General features: G+C 45.5%; 1 protein-coding gene across 14 annotated transcripts in view; it reads right to left on the bottom strand.

Annotated features, from left to right (window-relative positions):
• Nucleotides 1-21912, bottom strand: part of DOP1B (DOP1 leucine zipper like protein B) — a 134498-nt gene that overhangs the window by 58169 nt on the left and 54417 nt on the right. For 10 of the 14 annotated variants that reach the window (XR_014825162.1, XR_014825163.1, XR_014825159.1 and 7 more), the window contains exons 9-14: nt 21527-21641; nt 18937-19057; nt 16056-16175; nt 12284-12386; nt 10492-10683; nt 1159-1843 (exon numbers count right to left, since the gene is read on the bottom strand). Coding sequence is in view for 5 of the 14 variants with exons in the window: in XM_003132763.5 (XP_003132811.3) it covers nt 1159-1843; nt 10492-10683; nt 12284-12386; nt 16056-16175; nt 18937-19057; nt 21527-21641 (1336 nt within the window). In the remaining 9 variants the exon portion in view is untranslated. The remainder of the gene's footprint in view (nt 1-1158; nt 1844-10491; nt 10684-12283; nt 12387-16055; nt 16176-18936; nt 19058-21526; nt 21642-21912) is intronic. The other 4 variants (XR_014825165.1, XR_014825161.1, XM_084992053.1 and 1 more) reach the window with 1 other exon arrangement.

Below are 21912 nucleotides of genomic sequence, written 5' to 3'. Positions count from 1 at the left end.
CAGTCTGTAACCAAGGGGACAGAGCTCCCCAGAAACTGACTACGTGGGCACCTTGATCTCAAACGTCTAGCTCCAGAATGGTGAGAAAATAAATTTCTGTCGTTTCAGCCATCCAGCCAAGCTAGGACACTGCCTGTTACGGGTTGAACTGTCTCCTGATACAAATTCCTAGGGTGAAGTCTGAACCCTTGGGACCTCAGGATGCGACTCTATTGGAAAATTGGTCCTGCAGATGTAATTAGTTAAAATGAGGTCCTGGTACAGCAGGGTGGGCCCCTAATCCAATAGAACTGGTTCCTCATGGAAGGGAAATTAGAACACAGACACGCACACAGGAAGAAGGCTGAGGAAAGATTAGATTAGGGCTGCCACAAGCCCAGGAGCTACCAGAGGCTCAAGGAGAGCGGGGAGCACACCCTTCCCAGCATCTTCAGAGGGAGCATGGCCCCGCCAACACACTGACCTCAGCCTCCTGGCCTTCAGACCCGTGAGACAACAGGTTTCTGTTGTCTAAGTCATTGTGTTTGTGGCATTTTGTTATGGCAACCCGAGCAAACTAACACATGGAGCTTAACAGCAATTCTCACGAAACAGTCTACTGAGTATGATCAAGCACCTTTTATGTCCCAGACCATTCTGGGACGGACTTCTGTGCTGTGCTGGATGCCCACTGTTTAAAGATCCAATCTCATGAGTTCCCACTGTGGCTCAGTGACCAACGAACCTGACTAGTAACCATGAGGACGCGGGTTTGATCCCTGGTTTCACACAGTGGGTTAAAGGATCCGGTGTTGCCATGAGCTGTGGTGTAGGTTATAGGCATGGCTCGGATTTGGTGTTGCTGTGGCTGTGGTGCAGGCTGGCAGCTACAGCTCGGATTGGACCCCTAGCCTGAGAATCTCCATGTGCCATGGATGCGGCCCTAAAAAAGGACAAAAGACAAAAAAAAAAAAAGAAAAAAAAAATCCAGTCCCAGCCTCATTGCTTTTCCATCCAGCAAGACACCAATCAAAACCGTACATGCTCATTGCAAAATCAGGAAGCAAACAAATGTGACCAACAGTTCCTTCTGGGCTGGTGTGATCTCAGCTGTCTGTAAACAACCCCCACCCCAGCCACACGACTCCTCGGGATGGCCCGAGCGGGCTGCCCTCTCACCGGGAAGCCGGAAGAGCGTGTCACAGAGCCGCTCTGTCTCCTCCTGGGACAGGTACACGGGGAAGGTGGCGCAGTCTAGCAGCAGGTGGCAGGCGGCAGCAAAGGCCTCCCGGCAGCTCTCCCTCGAGCTTCCCAGGTCAACGACCACCTGGTCCACAGTCCACTCCTCCTTCGTCCTGCGGCCAGGGCTGCTGGGCAGGGGCGATGGTGACTCCGTGCTTTTCATCTTAAATGGAGACCCTCGGACTGTGAAGAGGTCCGAGAGCATCTGCTTGAACTGGGGCACGCTGATGGGCTTCGCTTCCCATGAGTTCTTCCTGCTCAAGTCGCTGGCCTCCACACCGCGTGTCCTGCCTTCATCCCGAGGGCCCGCGTGCTCCTCCGACTTGGCTTCTTCTCCAGACGCCAAGGGCTGCACTCCAAAGATATTCTTGTGGGCAAAGTTGGCAATCAGCTCCTGGATGCAGAGGAGCGTCCTCTGCATGCTCCCTCCCTTCTTCCAGACGTCGTCTTTTTCCGGGGACACCCTGGGAACCCTCAAGTGCTCGGAGAGCTCTGGTGATGAGGCGCTCAGCCCGATCCCACTGTCCTCAGATTTGAGTGGAGGAAACGAAGCGTCTTCCTCCCCAGGAGGCACCATGCCTGTGTCTACGATTATCTCAGTGTTGTCACCTCTAACTGGACTCTGCAAGAAATGGAAGTTTGCACCGTGTGTCTCGTTAAGACCAAGGGATTCAAACTTCAAATGAAACAGGCTACAAAGGCATACTCCGTTTTTCAAACCGTAATTCTCTACGCCAAGAGGCTCCCCGTGTCCATGTATATGCATAATGACATGGAAAGGGCAGGAGAGAGGCGGCAGGCACAACGAGGAGGCTGACAAAGCCCCACGCCTTTTGGGGGTGCTGGCTTGAGCCCACATTTAATATTCATTTAGACCTTTCAGGGTTCAAAGAGGTTATTTAAAAAGTTTCTGGAGTTCCCGTTGTGGTTCAGTGGTTAACAAATCCAACTAGGAACCATGAGGTTGCGGGTTTGATCTCTGGGCTCACTCAGTGGGTTAAGGATCCAGAGTTGCCGTGAGCTGTGGTGTAGGTTGCAGGTGTGGCTTGGATCCTGTGTTGCTGTGGTGTAGGCTGGCAGCTATAGCTCCGATTAGACCCCTAGCCTGGGAACCGAACCTCCATATGCTGATGGTACGACCTTAAAAAGACAAAAAGACAAAAAAAAAAAAAGTTTCTGATATTTACAAATATGAATGAGGAAACTAGGCTGAAGGTAAAATAGAGGCACAAAGAATAAGAGATGAAAACTAGAACAAAGTGTATATTTTACATACATACATATATATGTGTGTATATATTCTGTGACTTTTCCAAAGGGATGATATGTCAACCTTTAATGGATCAATCTTTTTTCTTACACTGTTACTCAGATAATATTACATTAAATTGGGGATTAAGATGGCAGAATAGAAGGACTGGAGCTCAACTTCTCTCCTAAAAACAACAAAATTCACAACTAAAGGCTGAGCACTCTTCACCAAAATGGACCAGAAACCTTAAAAAAGATACCCTACTCCAGAAGAAAAAGAGGAGGTCACATCAAGAGGTAGGAGGGGCGATTTTGCATAAACAAGCCCCTACCTCCTGGGTGGGAAGCTCCACAGACTAAAAACTAACTGGTTCACAGAGAGAGACTCACCTACAGGAGTGAGAGTTCGGAGCCCCACATCAAACTCTCACGTGCGGGAATCTGGCACTGGCAGAAAGAGCCCTGGAGCATCCGGCATTGAAGGCCAGTGGGGCTTGTGCACAAGAGCTCCATGGGACTGGGGGAAACAGAGACCCCATTCTTAAAAGGCACACACAGACTTTCATGTGCACTGAGTCCCAGGGCAAAGCAAAGTCTCCAAGGGAATCTGGGTCAAACCTGACCGCAGTTCTTGGAGGACATTCTGGGAAAACAGGGGTGAACGTGGCTTGTTGTGAGGGAAGGACATTGAAAGCAAAGCTCTCAGGAATATTCAGCAGCTGCCTTTCTCTGGAGGGGGCCATTTTGGGAAAATCTGGCCCCACCTGTCAGCCAGCTGCTGAGAAGCCCCAGGGCAAACAGCAACCCAGGTGGGATCATAGTCCCACCCCTCAGTAAACAGGCTACCTAAAGACCCCTCAGGCACACAGCTGCCTCTAATCCCATCCAGAGACTAAGCCCCACCCACCAAAGGGAGTAGAATCGGCTCCTCCTACCAGGGGGCAGGCACCAGCCCCTCCCATCAGGAAGCCTACACCAAGCCCCCATGCTGACTTCAGCCACAAGGGAGGCAGACACCAGAAGTAAGAGAGGCTCAACTCTACTATCTGTAAAAAGCTCACCACACCAAAAACCTATAAAAATGAAAAGACAGAGGACTATAACTCAGATGAGGGAGAAAGGAAAAACCCCAGAAAAACAGCTAAGCCATGAGGAGATTCTCAGCCTCCAGGAAAAAGACTTTAGACTGTTGATGCTAAAGATGATGAAAGATATTGGAAAAAAACTGGAGGCAAAGATGGATAACTTACAGGAAACACTGACCAAGGAGATACAAGATATAAAACTTAAACAAGAAGAGATGCAAAATACAATAACTGAAATAAAAAAAACTCACTAGAAGCAGCTAACAGCAGAATACAGGAGGCAGAAGAATGAATAAGTGAAGTGGAGGACAGATTGGTGGAAATTATGGATGTAGAACAGAAAAGAGAAAAAAGACTGAAAACAAATGAAGAGCGTCTCAGAGAACTATGGGACAACGTGAAACACACCAACGTCCGTATTATAGGGGTGCCAGAAGGAGAAGAGAGAGAGAGAAGGAGACAGAAAAAATATTCCAAGAGATTATAGCTAAAAACTTCCCTAACATGGGAAAGGAATCACTCACTCAAATCCAGGAAGCACAACGAGTACCATATAAAATTAACCCAAGGAGGAACACCCTGAGACCCATACTAATCAAACTGACCAAAATTAAAGACAAAGAGAAAATCTTGAAAGCAGCTAGGGAAAAGAAACAAATAACATACAAGGGAACCCCAATAAGGCTATCGGCAGATTTTTCAACAGAAACTCTGCAGGCCAGAAGGGAGTGGCATGAGATACTCAACGTGATGAAAGGAAAAAACTTCCAACCAAGATTACTCTCCCCAGCAAGGCTCTTGTTCAGATTTGAAGGAGAAATCAAAACCTTCACAGATAAGCAAAAGCTGAGAGAATTCAGCAACACTAAACCAGCCTTACAACAAATACTAAAGGAACTTCTATAGGCAAGAAAGAACAAGAGAAGAAGGAAAGGAAAAAGAGCAGCAAAAACAAATCCAAAGTAATTAATAAAATGGCAATAAGAACATATATATCAGTAATTACCTTAAATGCGAATGGACTAAACACCCCAACGAAAAGACATATATTGGCTGAATGGATACAAAAACAAGACCCATATACATGCTGTCTTCAAAAGACCCACTTCACTTCTAGGGACACATAAAAATTGAAAGTGAGAGGATGGAAGAAAATATTTCATACAAACCGCGACCAAAAGAAAGCTGGAGTAGCAATACTAATATCAGACAAAATAGACTTTAAAATGAAGACTATTTTAAGGGACAAAGAAGGACATTACATAATGATCAAAGGATCAATCCAAAAAGATGATACAACAGTTTTAAATATCTACGCACCCAACACAGGTTCACCACCATATATAAGGCAACTGCTAACAACCTTAAAAGGAGAAATTGACAATAACACAATCATAGTGGGGGACTTTAACACCCCACTTACAGCAATGGACAGATCAACCAGACAGAAAATCAATAAGGAAACACAGGCCCTGAATGAAGCATTCAACCAGATGGACTTAATAGATATTTATAGGACATTCCATCCAAAAGCAACAGAATACACATTCTTCTCAAGTGCACATGGAACATTCTCTAAGATGGACCACATCCTGGGCTACAAATCCAACCTCAGTAACTTTAAGAAAATTGAAATCATATCAAGCATCTTTTCCAACCACAACGCTATAGGACTAGAAATCAACAACAAGAAAAAATCTGCAAAAAACACAAACACGTGGAGACTCAACAACATGCTACTAAACAACCAATGGATCACTGAAGAAATCAAAGAGAAAATTTTAAAAATACCTAGGAGCAAATGACAACAAAGATACGACACTCCAAAACCTATGGGATGCACCAAAAGCTGTTCTAAGAGGAAAGTTTATAACAATACAAGCCCACCTCAGGAAACAAGGAGAAGCTGAAATAAGCAAGCTAACTTTACATCTAAAGCAGCTCGAGAGAGAAGAACAGACAAGACCTAAAGTTAGTAGAAGGAAGGAAATCATAAAGATCAGAGCAGAAATCAATGAAATAGAAACAAAGAAAACCATAGAAAAGATCAATGAAACAAAATGCTGGTTCTTTGAAAAGATCAACAAAATTGAGAAACCCCTAGTCAGACTCATCAAGAAGAAAAGAGAGAGGACTCAAATCAATAAAATGAGAAATGAAAAAGGAGAAGTAGCAATGGCCATCACAGAAATACAAAGGATCATAAGAGACTACCATAGGCAACTAACTATATGCCAATAAAATGGAAAACCTAGAAGAAATGGACAAATTCTTAGAAAAGTACAATCTTCCAAGACTAAACCAAGATGAAATAGAAAAGATGAATGGACCCATCACAAGAACTGAAATTGACACTGTGATGAAAAAACTTCCAACCAACAAAAGTCCAGGACCAGATGGCTTCACAGGCGAATTCTATCAAACATTTAGAGAAGAGCTAACACCTCTTCTTCTGAAACTATTTCAAAAAATTTCAGAGGAAGGGATACTCCCAAACTCATTCTATGAGGCCACCACCACCCTGGTACCAAAACCAGGCAAAGACTCCACAAAAAAAAGAAAACTATAGGCCAATTTCACTGATGAACATTGATGCAAAAATCCTCAACAAAATACTAGCAAACCTCATCCAACAATACATTAAAAGGATTGTACATCATGATCAAGTGGAGTTTAGCCCAGGGATGCAAGGGTTCTTCAATATCCACAAATCCGTCAGTGTGATACACCACATTAACAAACTGAAGAATAAAAACAATATGATCCTTTCAATAGACATGGGAAAAGCCTTTGACAAAATCCAACACCCATTTCTGATAAAAACCCTTCAGAAAGTGGGCATAACGGGAACCTACCTCAACATGATAAAGGCCATATGTGAACAAACCCAGAGCTAAGATCCTTCTCAATGGTGAAAAGCTGAAAGAATTCCCGCTGAGATCAGGAATAAGACAAGGATGTCTGCGCTCGCTACTACTCTTCAACATGGTTCTGGAAGTCCTAGCCATGGCAATATCAGAGAAGTAAAAGAAATGAAAGGAATCCAGATTGGAAAGGAAGAAGTAAAACTATCGCTATTTGCAGAGTCCATGATACTATACCTAGAGAATCCTAAAGTCGCTACCAGAAAACTGTTACAGCTCATTCATGAATTTGGCAAAGTCGCAGGATACAAAATCAATACACAGAAATTGACAGCGTTTCTATATACCAACAATGAAGAAGCAGAAAAGGAAATTAGGGAAGCAATCCCGTTTACCATCACATCCAAAAGAATAAAATACCTAGGACTAAACCTACCTAAAAAAACAAAAGACCTATACTCTGAAAACTACAAGCCACTGATGACAGAAATCGAAGATGACACAAATAGATGGAAAAATATACCATGCTCGTGGATTGGAAGAGTTAATATTATCAAAATGACCATACTACCTAAGGCAATCTACAGATTCAATGCAATCCCTATCAAATCACCAAGGACCTTTTTCACAGAATGCAAACAAAATATTTTAAAGTGTGTTTGGAAGCACAAAAGACCCAGAACAGCCAAAGACATCCTGAGAAAGAAAAATGGAGCTGGAGGAATCAGGCTCCCGGACTTCAGACTATACTACAAAGCAACAGTTGTCAAAACTGCATGGTACTGGCACAAAGAGAAATATAGATCACTGGAACAGGATAGAAAGCCCAGAATTAAACCCACGCACCTACAGCCAACTAATCTATGTCAAAGGAGGCAAGAATAGACAATGGAGAAAGGACAGCCCCTTGAATAAGTGGTGCTGGGAAAACTGGACAGCCACATGGAAAGAATGAAATTAGAACACTCCCTAACACCATACACAAAAAGAAACTCGCAATGGATGAAAGACCTAGATAGAAGACCAGACACTATCAAACTCTTAGAGGAAAACACAGGCCAAACACTCTCTGACATAAACCACAGCAACATCTTCTCAGGTCCACCTCTCAGAGTATTGACAACAAAAACAAAAATAAACAAATGGGACCTAATCAAACTTAAATGTTTCTGCACAACAAAGGAAACCCTAAACAACATGAAAAGACAACCCACAGAATGGGGGAAAATCTTTGCAAGTGAATCCACTGATGAGGGATTTATCTCCAAAATTTATACATACCTTCCGCAGATCCATACCAAAAAAACAAACAACCCCTTCAAAAAATTTGCAGAAGATCTAAACAGACAATTCTCCAAAGAAGACATACAGATGGCCAAGAAACACATGAAAAGATGTTCAACATCACTCATTTTTAGAGAAATGCAAATCAAAACCACGATGAGGTACCACCTTACACCAGCCAGAATGGCCATCATCCAAAAGTCTACAAACAATAAGTGCTGGAGAGGGTGTGGAGAAAAAGGAACACTAGTACACTGTTGGTGGGATTGTAAATTGGTGCAAGCACTGTGGAAAGCAGTATGGAGATTCCTCAGAAAACTCAAAATAGAACTACCCTTTCATCCAGCAACCCCACTCCTGGGCATCTATCCAGAGAAAACCATGACTCGCAGAGACACATGTACTCCAATGTTCATTGCAGCACTATTTGCAATAGCCAAGACATAGAAACAACCTAATTGTCCATCGACAGAGGAGTGGATCCAGAAGATGTGGTACATATACACAATGGAATATTACTCAGCCATTAAAAAGAACTAAATACCAGCATTTTTTGCAACGTGGATGGACCTAGAAACTATCATGCTAAGTGAAGTCAGCCATACAATGAGACACCAACATCAGATGCTTTCACTGACATGTGGAATCTGAAAAAAGGACAGACGGAACTTCTTTGCAGAACAGATGCTGACTCACAGACATTGAAAAAGTTATGGTCTCCGGAGGAGACAGTTTGGGGGGTGGGGGGATGTGCTTGGGCTGCGGGATGGAAATCCTGTGAAATCAGATTGTTATGATCATTATACAACTACAGATGTGATAAATTCATTTGAGTAATAAAAAAAATGGAAAAAAAATAAATGCCACAGAGAACTTTAAAAAAAAAAAGACATTATAAGAGAACAATATGAGAAAGTTAAGATAATATTTGTCTTTATTGGTGTTTTCATTCCGTTTTCTGGTTGATTTATATCATTATTTAATGCCAAAATGTGAAACCTGATAAAATAATAATGCAAAATGCTGTATGCTCGCTTGGTTTTTATTGTATCAATTTGTACAGAAAGTACATAAAATATTTTAAAAATAATGCAAAAATTTAAAAAGAAATTAAATTGAGGTTTTGTGTAATGCACACACACAAAAAAATTACATTAAATTTAAAACTTTCCAGCATTTAACCCACTGTCCTCTCTAGGGAAGAATGAGACAATATTTCAGTTTTTGAAACATACTGTTATTTACTTATATTTGTAGACTACATGTGCCTAAATTTTCTACCTTACATCCTTTTTAGGATTTTTTTTTCCAATAGCAGTAATAGCTGGGGGGAGAAAAGGACTAACTTTGAAACTGAAGGAACCATCTGTTATTAGTCTGCAAATTGAGATTCAAGCCCCATCAAGCAGCGCATCTGCCTCCCAGCACTAACCAACACACTCAGCTCTCCTCAGGGCTGCTTCGCTTTTCAAGTCTGTTCACTGCCCTGGCCACCACTGCTGCGAGTGGATTTCAAGGGCAGAACTTTCAAAGCCCTAAACAAAGTAGAAAATAAAAATAATTTAAAGGCCATAGGTCTTAATCTGCTTGTGGAATGATAACCGTTAGTCTTTTGGGAGGACAATCTGGCAGCGTCTCTCCAAGTGAAAAGGCAGGGGTCTGACTGCAGCCCATCACAGGGAACGGATCCCTGAGAAATGCAGCCCTGGGCACAGGTTGGGCAAGGACACTTGGGGCAGCAGAGTAACAGCAAAACACTAGAAGTCACCAAGATAGGGGGAGGTGAAGGAGCTATAAAGCCATCCCCCAGACTGCCCTGGGGAAATGAGAAAGCAGTGAGACACTTCTCTGTGCATAGATATGGAAAGGTGTTCCCCAAGCACTGTTTTTGGATGAAAACCAAGGGAGGGCAGAGAATAATGTATGTCAGGGGTCGAACTGTGTTCCTTAACCTCCAGCACCTGTGAACGTGACCTTAATTGGAAACAAGAGGCCTGTGAAGAGGAAGGCTGAGACTGGGGTGGTGTGTCGACAAGCCCAGGCATGCTGAAGACGGCTGGCGAAGCACCACAAGACAAGCGAGATGCATGGACCAGATTCTCCTTCATAGCCTCCGAAGGAACCACCTTGCTGATGCCTTCATCTTGGACCTATGGCCTCCAGAACCGAGACAAGAACTTTTTTTGTCGCTCAGTGTGGCACTTTGCTATGGCAGCCCCAGGAGCTAATATCTCATGTTTAAAAAAGCAAAATTAGGAGTTCCTGTTGTGGCTCAGTGGTTAACTAATCTGACTAGTATCCATGAGGGCGCAGGTTCGATCCCTGGCCTTGCTCAGCGGGTTAAGGATCCGGTGTTACCGTGAGCTGTGGTGTAGGTTGCAGATGTGGCTTGGATCCTGCGTTGCTGTGGCGCAGGCCGGCAGCTATAGCTTCAATTTGACCCCTAGCCTGGGAACCTCCACATGCTGCGGGTGCGGCCCTAAAAATCAAACAGTAAAAAATAAAATAAAAAAAATAAAAAGTAAAAATGATGCATAAACAAACATACACATAGAAAGGTCTGAACGGTGAGCTATTATCTACCATTAGCTTAGCAGGAGGCAACAGGGAAGAGGGTGAAATGAAGGGGGGGAGGTCATTCTACGCCAAACGCTTTCATAAAGTTTTGGAGGATTTTAGAAGAGTGTTTTAGGTATTACCGCCAAGTCGTCTGGTCTCTATTCCTATCTGGGAGGCACAAGGTTCTTTCAGCCCAGAGAGCCACGCCAGCGCCTCCCAGCACGTACCGAGCTTCCACTCGTGGGCTCCGTGTCCAAGTAGGAAGGCGGCATCTGCACCTTGCTGAGCACCTTGAAGCACGTCTTCAAGGCGTGCGTGAGTTCGGCCAAGCTCAGTGCCTCCATCCCCTCAGCCAGGGGCTGCACCAGGCAGCCAAGCACCTGCGGGAGGTACTGGGTTTGCACCTCAGAGTAAAGTTCCTGTAAGATAGAGACACGGGCTTGGCGAATGTGTTTTTGGGTTACAATCAGTGGAAAACTCAAAAATGTTCTGTTTTTATTTTTGTCTTTTTAGGGCCCTACCTGCAGCATATGGAGGTTCCCAGGTTAGGGGTTCAGTCGAAGCTACAGCTGCTGGCCTATACCACAGCCACAGCAATGCAGGATCCGAGTCGCATCTGCGACCTACACCACAGCTCATGGTAACACTGGATCCTTAACCCACTGAGCGAGGCCAGGGATCAAACCTGCAACCTCATGGTTCCTAGCCGGATTTGTTTTCACTGTGCCATGATGGGAACTCCAAGTGTTTTGTTTTTGTTTTTTTTTTTGTTTTTTTTTTTTTTAAATTTTTTAGAGCATAGGTTCATGTTAATTACCAAATCAGAAAACAGAATAATATTTCTTTTTGATCTAAATAAATCTGTGAACATTCCTCCTCTCCTTTCAGGTGGCTTTTCTTTCTTTTCTTTTCCTTTTTTTTTGCTTTTTAGGGCCGCACCCGCAGCATGTGCAAGTTTCCAGGCTAGGGGTGGAATCAGGGCTGTAGCCGCCAGCCTACACCATAGCCGCAGCAATATGAGATTCGAGACACATCTGTGACCTACACCACAGCTCATGGCAACTCTGGATCCTTAACCCATTGAGTGAGGCCAGGGATCAAACCTGCATCCTCAGGGTTCCTAATCGGGTTTGTCAACCATTGAGCAACAACGGGAACTCCTGGCACAACTTTTAAGAAACACATTTACTCTCGCTCCTAAATAAGCGTCATACAGGGATGACGACCAGCTCATCATCTGGTTTTCATAATTTTAGCTCAGCCCACTTAACTGGCTCTAAAGTTATATTCCCCCCCTTTTTTCCCCAGCTGCACTTGTGGCAAATGGAAGTTCCTGGGCTGGGGGTCAAGTCTGAGCCACAGCTGTGACCTATGCCACAGCTACAGCAACGCTGGATCCCTAACCCACTGCGCCAGGCTGGGGACTGAACCACAGAGACAAGCTGGACCATTAACCTACTGCGCCATGGTGGGAACTCCAGAAGTTATAACCCCTTTAATTAAAAGGACCTAAAGGATTTAAGAGATCCCATCCACCTACGCAGATCTTCTATGCTCAAACAAACATCAAAACAGTGCTACGGGAGTTCCCCTCGTGGCTCAGCGGTAACGAACCCGGGCAGTGTCCTTGAAGATATGGGTCAATCCTTGGCTCTGCTCTGTGTGCTGAGGATCTGGCATTGCCATGAGCTGAGGTGTTAAGTTGCAGATGCAATTCGGGTCTGGCGTTGCTGTGGTTGTGGTGTAGGCTGGAAGCTGGAGCTCCAATTTGACCCCTACCTGGGAACTTGCATATGCCGCAGGTGTGACTCTAAAAAGAAAAAAACAAACAAAAAAAAAAACCCCAAAAACAGAAACCCCAAAAAACCAAAACCAACAACCCCCCGCCCCCCAAACAGTGCTACATATTTATGTACGACTACTTCTTCAGTAAGTTAGGTTTATAAACAGGCTGATCACAGTGATAAGAATGTAAATAACAGGCAGAGTTGACTCCTGTCTTTACGGCCAAGGACCTACCAGGGGGATCACATCCAGCAGGAAGACGAGCAGGGTGCAGAGCTCGGAGACCGTGGTGGGAGGGCCGACGCTTCTGCTGGCCGTGTAGCTCTGCTTCGCCGGTCTGCGAGCATCACAGGAAAGGAAAGCAAGTGAATTCTCACGATAATTTCAAGCCTTTCCTGCGGTTGCCATGAAAGTTACTACTTCTATTTCAAACACAACGAAAGACGGTTTCTGGAGTTTTAATAATTGAGTTTTGGGGCCAGGGAGTTCCCATCATGGCTCAGTGGAAATGAATCTGACTAGCGCCCATGAGAACGCAGGTTCGATCCCTGGCCTCGTTCAGTGGGTTAAGGGTCCAGTGTTGCCATGAGCTGTGGTGTAGGTCACAGACGTGGCTCAGGTCTAGTGTTTGTTGCCATGGCTGTGGTGTAGGCCGGCAGCTGCAGCTCCAATTTGAACCCCTAGCCTGGGAACTTCTATATGCCACAGCTACGCCTCTAAAAAGACAAAAAAAAAAAAAAAAAAAAAAAAAAAGAAGTTTTGGGGTCAAAAACCATCTAACAGAAAAAAGTGTCAATAATGGAGTTCCCTTGTGGGGCAGTGGATTAGGGATCTGGTGTTGTCACTGCCTCGGCTTGGGTTGCTGCTGTGGCTCGGGTTTGATCCCTGGCCAGGGAAATTTCTCAGGCAAGGCCAACAATCCCCACCCCTGCCCCCTGCTCAAAATAAAAACCCACCGCAAAGAAGTGTCTATAAGTGTCTTGAACCTGATGTCTCCAGAACAGGCTCACTCTGACTTGAACATTATCAAATGGGGTAAGGGTGGGATTCCACACCCAGCAGATCTGGAGCTGTCCACAGCAACAGGACAAAAGTCCTGTTCCAAGGGAAGGAGCTGGGTGACAGAATGCAGGACAGCTGTTCAACCTGCTGTTGGAGCAGCCTGAGACCGCTTCCCCCGACCCGTGTCACCACAAGCTCGTCCACAATGAGCTAATTCATGAGCTGAGAATTCCACAGCTTCCACAGGGACGTGAACGCTGCTGGCAACTCCACTGGTAGCTGCCTACCTCATTCTGAAACTCCACACTTCCATTTTGTCTTTTGTGGGGTGCCCATGGCGTGTGGAAGTTACTGAGCCAGGGACGGAACCCACACTGCACCTGCAGCCCAAGGCACAGCGGTGGCAATGCTGGATCCATGCTGCATCGCAGGAGAACTCCAACACTTCCTTTTAAGGAAGCAGGCCACTGGATAAATAAGTATGTATTGGTTCTCAAACGGGTCTTATTGTGGATTCATCTACGTATCCCACTACGATTCAGCTCGAGTTTTCTTCACTGTAAATTATCGCTTAGTTTTCTGAGAGTTTATTTATTTTGGGGAGAAACTGAAGAACTCTACCCACTATATCCAGGAGATTTCGCTTTCGCTGCCTACTTTAAAGAAACCCCTGCGTCTGTGTGTAAAGAGACAGGACAGACATGGTCACCAGAGTGCAATGTTCAACAACCAAGACACTGACACTGGTTTATTTATGCGCTGGACCACTACGCCTAAAATGAATGAAATAGGTGTGTATGTTACAATACAGATAAGTCTCCCAAAGGGCTGTTGACACCCCAAACCAGAACATTGCAAAAAGTCATATACAACTTGATACCACTTATAGCAAACCTAAACAGACAAAGCAGACTATATCATTTCTGGATACACACTTGTTATAAAAGCACACATGTCTCAGGACAGACATGAATTTCAGGACAGAGATTAAATGCTGGGGTGAGAGGAAGGGAAAGTAAGGAGTTAGCTCTATCTGGGGGGCAATATTTTATTCCTTAAAAAAAGATGGCGGGAGTTCCCCTTCATGGCTCAGCAGTTAACAAGCCCGACTAGGATCCATGAGGATGCGGGTTCAATCCCTGGTCTCGCTCAGTGCGTTAAAGATCTGGCGTTGATGTGAGCTATGGTGTACGTTGCAGACACAGCTTGGATCGTGCCCTGCTGTGGCTGTGGTGTAGGCCGGCAGCTGTAGCTCCGATTTGACCCCTAGCCTGGGAACCTCCATATGCTGCAGGTACAGCCCTAAAAACCAAGAAAAAAAAAAAAAAAAAAAAAAGGAAAAACAATGGTCAGCTGTTGTCTACAATTTCAGCAATGGGTGCGTGTGTCAGACATTAGTTCCTCTAATTTTTTTTTTTTTAAGAAAACACATCTTCTAACTCTGAAATGGAACTAAGCTAACCAACATACACTCCGGCCTCAGGATAACACAGCCTTGCTGTTACCCGTGGATCTAATTACAGTTAATTTATTCATCAGAGGCTTGACCCCCGGCTGCGGCCTGGCCCTATCTAGGAGAAGCTGGGGAGTCAGGCAGGCTTGCTTCTAATCTCGGCTGCTGCTAACTTGCTGTGCAAGGCCACCCCAGGTGCCTCACGTCTCCGAGCTCCAGCTTTCTTATATGATGACATGCCTGCTTCTCCCGGGGGTGAGGAGGCTGGCCCACGGCCAACGTTAATAAGTGACACTTTGGAGTTCCCGTCGTGGCGCAGTGGTTAACGAATCCGACTAGGAACCATGAGGTCGCGGGTTCGGTCCCTGCCCTTGCTCAGTGGGTTAAGGATCCAGCGTTGCCGTGAGCTGTGGTGTAGGTTGCAGACGCGGCTCGGATCCCGTGTTGCTGTGGCTCTGGCGTAGGCCGGTGGCTACAGCTCCGATTCAACCCCTGGCCTGGGAACCTCCATGTGCCACGGAAGCGGCCCAAGAGATAGCAACAACAACAACAACAAAAGACAAAAAGACAAAAAAAAAAAAAAAAAAAAGTGACACTTTGGTGATGGCTACAGGTACCGGAGACAGTGTGACAACACAGGGCCTTCGAAAGGAGGAGACAAGAATGAAGTTTTACTGCGAGACTCACAGGACAAGATGTGCTTTGAGAGATTCCCTCCTTTACAGGGAAAATCACACGGAGAAGGCCCTCCTGCAAGTTTCCTGTCCAGAGGATGCCAGCGCCCGCACTTCTGAGGTGGTGCGATTCACCAGGTTAGAGGAGATGTGAAAGCTGATTATAGTGGCTCCAAATGTGACTGCTTCCACCTGACCAGTTATATACTAATCTCAATAAAAAGGTAAGATGATTGACGCTTTCAAAAATACTCTCTCCCCTCCCAGGGCCACTGAACTAAGCTTCTTTTTTTTTCTTTCTTTCCTCCCTCCCCCCCCTTTTTTTTTGCTTTTTAGGACTGCACCTGTGGCATATGGAAGTTCCCAGGCTAGGGGTTGAATCAGAGCTATAGCTGCTGGCCTACGTCACAGCAACACAGAATCCCAGCCGCATCTGTGACTTACACCATAGCTCCCGGCAATGCTGGACCCTTAACCCACTGAGTGAGGTGAAGGATTGCACCTGCAACCTCATAGTTACTAGTCGGATTTGTTTCTGCTGCGCCATAGTGGGAACACCCCAAACTAAGCTGCTTTAACAGATCAGGCCCCTAAAGGCCCTGTGCAAAGAAAGCTGATTAGATCAATGCAACCTGAAAATGCACAGAGGAGTTTTGAAAGTTTGGCTTTAATAAGGAAGCTTCAGAATCATGTGAAGCTTCTGGATGGTAATGTTTTCAGTTCCATTCTGATTTTAAGTGAATTCTTTCCCATCGTGCACTCAGCAGAGACCACCCACTGTTACCCAGGTCGGTATAATCTGGCCGCAATAACAGTGCTGAAACCAGGAAACCCTCACCTCCTTCCTGATTAGGCATAACGTGAACTGGAGGCTTACCTGAAGCAATCCTCAAAACACCTCATCATGTAATCCCAGAGAAAGTCTGTGCTTAGGGACGTGATCAGCAAATTCACCGTTTTAACAATCTCGGAGGCGTTTCTGTTCTCCTTTATTGTACTGTAAAGTAAGAGGGATATTTATTTCTTTATTTTTTGGCCTTTTTTTTTTTTTTTTAGGGCCACACCTGCAGCATATGGAGGTTCCCAGGCTAGGGGTTCAATCGGAGCTGTTGCTGCTGGCCTACGCCAGAGCTGTAGCAACACCAGATCCGAGCTGTGTCTGTAACCTATACCACAGCTCACAGCAACGCTGGATCCTTGACCCACTGAGCGAGGCCAGGGATTAAACCTGCAACCTCATGGTTCTTAGTTGGATTCATTTCCGCTGCGCCACAATGGGAACTCTGATATTTATAAATATATCCATGAAAAGCCCTGTATTATGGGAACACCATATCTGGAAAAGGAATTCACTGTACCATATGCACCTTATTTCTAGAGAGACGGATAAACTCGTTAAGAGATAAAAATATGGGAGTTCCCGTTGTGGTGCAGTGGTTAACGAATCCGACTAGGAACCATGAGGTTGTGGGTTCGGTCCCTGCCCTTGCTCAGTGGGTGAACGATCCAGCGTTGCCATGAGCTGTGGTGTAGGTTGCAGATGTGGCTCGGATCCCGCGTTGCTGTGGCTCCGGCGTAGGCCGGTGGCTGCAGCTCCGATTGGACCCCTAGCCTGGGAATCACCATACGCCGCGGGAGCAGCCCAAAGAAATAGCAAAAAGACAGAAAAGAAAAAAAAAAAGAAAAAGAAAAAAAAAAAGAGATAAAAATATGACTGTTCTGACATAAGGAAGAGTATGCGCTGTGCCATCCCAAACAGTATTTCTATTATTACCTCAGAAGCTAGCTTAGGAGCTATTGCAAAAAGAAGGTGATATGTTAAAAGCCAGTTTTAGTCCAACAGCAGGTGATGCCGTTCTATTGGTGGAATAATATAGTATAGCCATTTAAGAGGGAGATGTTGCTGACATTTAAATGCGCATCTTCTATGACTCAGAAAATTTATTCCAAGGATTTATCCTCAAGAAATTCTTGCACATGAACACAAAGATAGAGGCATAAGGATACCAAGGCAGTGTCATTTTAAACTACTGAAAAAGTGGAGGAGTTCCCACTGTGGCTCAGAGGTTAATGAACCCAAGTGGTATCCATGAGGATGCATGTTCGATCTCCGGCTTTACTCAGTGGGTTAAGGATCCAGCATGGCTGTGAGCTGTGGTGTAGGTGGCAGACTCGGCTTGGATCCCATGTTGCTGTGGCTGTGGTGTGGGCCAGCAGCTGCAGCTCTGATGCAGCCCCTAGCCTCCATATACCTCCATATGCTGAGGGTGCGGCCCTAAAAAAAAAGAAAAAAAGAAAGAAAAAGTGGAAACCATCCAAAAGTCAATCAATAAGAGACTGGTCAATTGGTCAGGACTTCTCAGCCAAGTGCTAACTCCTTACTGAGGACTCTAAGGCAACCACTACGTCCCACAGGAGAAGACTGCAGAGCCATTTGCAACTTGTATTTAAAAAAAAAAAGGTGGAGGGGAGTTCCTGTCGTGGCGCAGTGGTTAACGAATCCGACTAGGAACCATGAGGTCTCGGGTTCGGTCCCTGCCCTTGCTCAGTGGGTTAACGATCCAGCGTTGCCGTGAGCTGTGGTGTAGGTTGCAGACGCGGCTCGGATCCCGCATTGCTGTGGCTCTGGCGTAGGCCAGTGGCTACAGCTCCGATTCAACCCCTAGCCTGGGAACCTCCATGTGCCGCGGGAGCGGTCCAAGAAATAGCAACAACAACAACAACAAAAGACAAAAAAAAAAAAAAAAAAAAAAAAAAAAGGTGGAGGGAGCTCTCTGGTGGCCTCTAGGGTTAAGGCTCCTGCATTTTCACCACTGTGGTTCTGGTTGTTGTTATGGTGCGGGTTTGATCCCTTGCGCCCAGGAACTTCCACATGCTGCAGGTGTGGCAAAAAAGAAGGAAAACAAACAAACAAAAAAACAAGAGAGAACCTGAAATAAACATTGCAACTCTCATTTAAAAAAAAAATGCAACTAAACAGTTACTATAATTCCACCTTAAAAATAAAAGATAGGCAGTGCTGTACATGTGCATTCAAGGTTTGGAAAAATGCAAATGTTTTATGTTTTTCTCTGCAGGGTGGTGGGATTTTTTCTTTTTTTCTTTTTAGGGCCGCACCCATGACATATGGAAGTTCCCAGGCTAGGAGTCGAATCAGAGTTACAGCTACCCGCCTATACCACAGCCACGCCAGATCCGAGCCACCTCTGTGACCTACACCACAGCTCATGGCAATGCTGGATGGCTGACCCACTGAGCGAGGTCAGGGATCGAACCTGCAACCTCATGGTTCCTAGTCAGATTCATTTCCCCTTGCACCCCGATGGGAACTCCACTTTTTTTCTTGATACCTTTAAATATTGGTAGATTCTACCATAAACATGTATTGCTTTCATATTCAGAAAAATAAGAAACTACTTTCATTCTGTGAGAAAAAGACAAACACTAAAACTCATGGCGTTCCCTGGTGGTTCAGTGGGTTAAGGATTCGGCGGCAATGTCACTGCTGTGGTTCTGGTTACGGCTGTGGCTCAGGTTCTATCCCTGACGCTGGAACTGAAGCTGCCCACCAGTGTGGCAAAAAAAAAAAAAAAAAAAAAGGGGAAAAGGTGGATTCATGTTGATTGGTTTAAGAGCATGGGTTATCTTAACCAGTGGCCTGATCTGCCCCTAATCTCCACTTTCTCCACAACATGTGATAAACTGAGAGTTAAACTTTAGGGAGTGAAAAAGAGTGAAGTTGGAAGCCAAACCCATACCTTATCAGTGAATTTCCACTCTGAGTGTAGCTGAGTTTAAGATCAGAGCCCAGGGCATCTCTGCAGTAAGAATAAAAGGCCCGGATGACTTCGAGAAACAAATTCTCAACAACCTGAGGCCCTGCAATTAAAAAGGAAACAGCCAGAGAAAGATAAACCAATAAATGACATACCCATAAAACACATCAAGAGTAACTATACATACAGACAATTTGTATAGTTTTAAAAGTACAGAAACTTAACTTTAGTTGTGACAATGACACTTTTAGCTGGGGGAAACAACATCCTTGAAATGAGCCAGCATTCTGTAGAGTGGACGAGGTGCTGGCTGTTCTAAGCATTCTGTGACTATAAATTTAATCCTCACAACAGCCCCAGGACTGGGTAATATTTTGCTCTGTTACAGATAAGGGGACTGAGGCCGAGAGGCGGGGTAATTTGCTCCAGGCGGATTCTGCCAGGCAGAGGCAGGGAGTGAGCTGAGTGTCTTAAGCGAGAATAAACTGTCTGGCCAGAGTAAGGCAATTTTTTTCCTATTCTGGATTCCTTTAAGGATGAGCGAGAACAACATGAAAGAAATAACCGCATTCCTAAGAAGCTCAAGATGGCACCAAAGAACTGGACCAGCTGCTAATTAGGCAGGTGCAAGGCAGCTGGACATGTCTGCTCCACAAACACCAGCCGTCAGGCCTGCTGGGAGGGAGTAATGTCCCACCCATCATTCAGAAGCATGAAAACAGGATGGTCCAGAGCACGCGGGAGCTCTGTCAACACATCTGGGTAAAGGGAAACGCAGATCATCTAATCCCTTCTGCTTCGAAGATAAAAGTCGTGCAGAACCCCAGGAATATTTTATCTCCAGCCTAAGAGAGCAAGAAGAAATGAAGACATGGCCAAAGCTTGGAGCCAAAGCACAGATAAAACTATGACTGTCCTATGCCTCCTGGTCTATATTATCCATCCACCCCTCTGCCCTTCAAGTGTGTCTTTTCTCAGAAAACTAAATGATCAGGGAGTTAGTTCCCTGGTGGCTCAGCACTGTGCTGCTGTGACAAGGATTTCATCCCAGGCCCTGGAGCTTCTACATGCAGTGGGCATGGCCAAAAAAGAAAAAAAAACCTGACATAACAAATTAGACTGTTATGATGGGGCAGAAGCCCTCCATTCATCCCCTTCCAGAACATAAGACCTGGAGCCCAAGCTGGAGGTCACAGTTTACTTGTTCGGGTCAAGGCCTTGACATAAAACACCCACCTCCCAGGGCGGGCCTTGGAGGCACAAACGCTTCCTGCTTTGACTGTCAGGAGCAGCCAGAGCTCCATGTCATGGCACCTGAGTCCAACTGCATGACCTGAGGGACATCTGGGGGAGAGTCTGCCTGATGCCATCAAGCAAGCAGCAGCGCCTGTAGTCAAACAGACCTGAGTTTTAGTCCTAGCTTCCAGGCGCCCCCTGGCAAATGACTGACCCTTGCTCAGCTCAGTCTCCCCATCAGTAGAAGGTGTATGGTAAGAAAACAGCCCAGGGTTGCTGGAGGTGTGGAAAGATGCAGGAAGATGTATCCTACGGAGATGAAGCCTGTTTCCTTCCCTTTATGGTGTTGGAGGAATGAGATGCTGAGATCTTACAGCAAATGGAAACCGAGCAGTTTCTTTCTTTCGTCTTTTTTTCTTTTTAAGGCTGTGCCCTCGAGCATATGGAAGTTCCTGGGCCAAGGGTCGAATCGGAGCTGTAGCTGTGGCCTACACCACAGCCACGACAACACTGGATCCAAGCTGCACCTGCAACCTGTGCCACAGCTTGTGGAAACGCCAGATCCTTAACCCACAGAGCAAGGCCAGGGATGGAACCCACATTTTCACAGAGACAACGTTGGGTCCTTAAGCCAACGAGCCTTAATGAGAATTCCAGCGGTTTCTTTTTTAAAGCAAGGCAGAGAAGGTCACTTTTCTCAACTGATGCCTACAGGACTACAGTGTGTAAGGCGACCCTTTTGGAACCAGAGTCTAGTTCAAGCCCCTCCGTTTGACAGAAGAGAAGACTGAGCGAGGCTCATCAGGCAGAAGCAGATTTCTTGGGGTCATGAGGCAAAATGATGGAGGAAGGCCTATTTTCTTGAAAATAAAATCAAAGTGTCTTTGTAGTAGGATATGTGATTGAGGAAATGCTTTCACCAAGTCAGTACTGCATGTGTCCTGCAGGCACAGGTGTAGACAAGCACAAAGGTATTTGCCAAACAAAAACATTTAAGTGGTGTCCAGATAACAGGAACTCAACCACACAGCATGACTAAAGTACCTCAAGATTCTGGAATTCCAAAGAGTAAACTGTATTCTACATAAAGTGCTTTTTTTTGTTTGTTTGCTTTTTTGTTTTTAAATTGGCTGTACTCACAGCATGTGGAAGCTCTCGGGCCAGGGACTGAACCTGTGCCACTGCAGTGACCCAAGCCACTGCAGAGACAATGCTGGATCCTTAACCTGCTGAGCCACAAGGGAACTCCCTAAATTGTGGCCATCACTGAGTTTTAATTCCCTCAAAACAGGCAGTCTGCCTTTGGCGCCTGGTGGTGAAGCACTTCCAACGTTACCTATTTCCGGCTTGTCAAGCAGACTGACGAGGATGCGGAAAGGCCTCAGGTACGCGTGGTGGCGTTCCTCCGTGTCGGCATCAGGGAACTTCTGGTGCAGTATCTCAGCCAGACCCTATTTTTTTCAAAGCCACATTATTAGCGTCTTGAATCAAGCAGAGCATGACCTTATTGCTTGGTCTAACTGTCAAACACTCTGGGATAGAGGTGAGAGCGGTCAGGCAGCATGAGACGAGCAGTGCCAGCCCTCCACATCGTGGGTTCTGTATCCACAGACCCAACCATCCACAGATCAAAGAAATTCCAGAAAGTTCCCAAGAGCAAAACTTGAACTTGCCACGCCCTGGCAACTTCTTTGATAGCATCTCCCGGTGTCTACCATGACT

Source organism: Sus scrofa, chromosome 13 (genome assembly GCF_054392235.1).
Source record: "Sus scrofa isolate SSC_HxYL_T2T_F1_AM1 chromosome 13, Sscrofa_HxYL_maternal_Yorkshire_Landrace_v2.0, whole genome shotgun sequence".
Taxonomy (NCBI): Eukaryota; Metazoa; Chordata; class Mammalia; order Artiodactyla; family Suidae; genus Sus; species Sus scrofa.
Note: the sequence above shows the minus strand (reverse complement) of the source record. Positions and strands in the feature narration are given on the sequence as shown.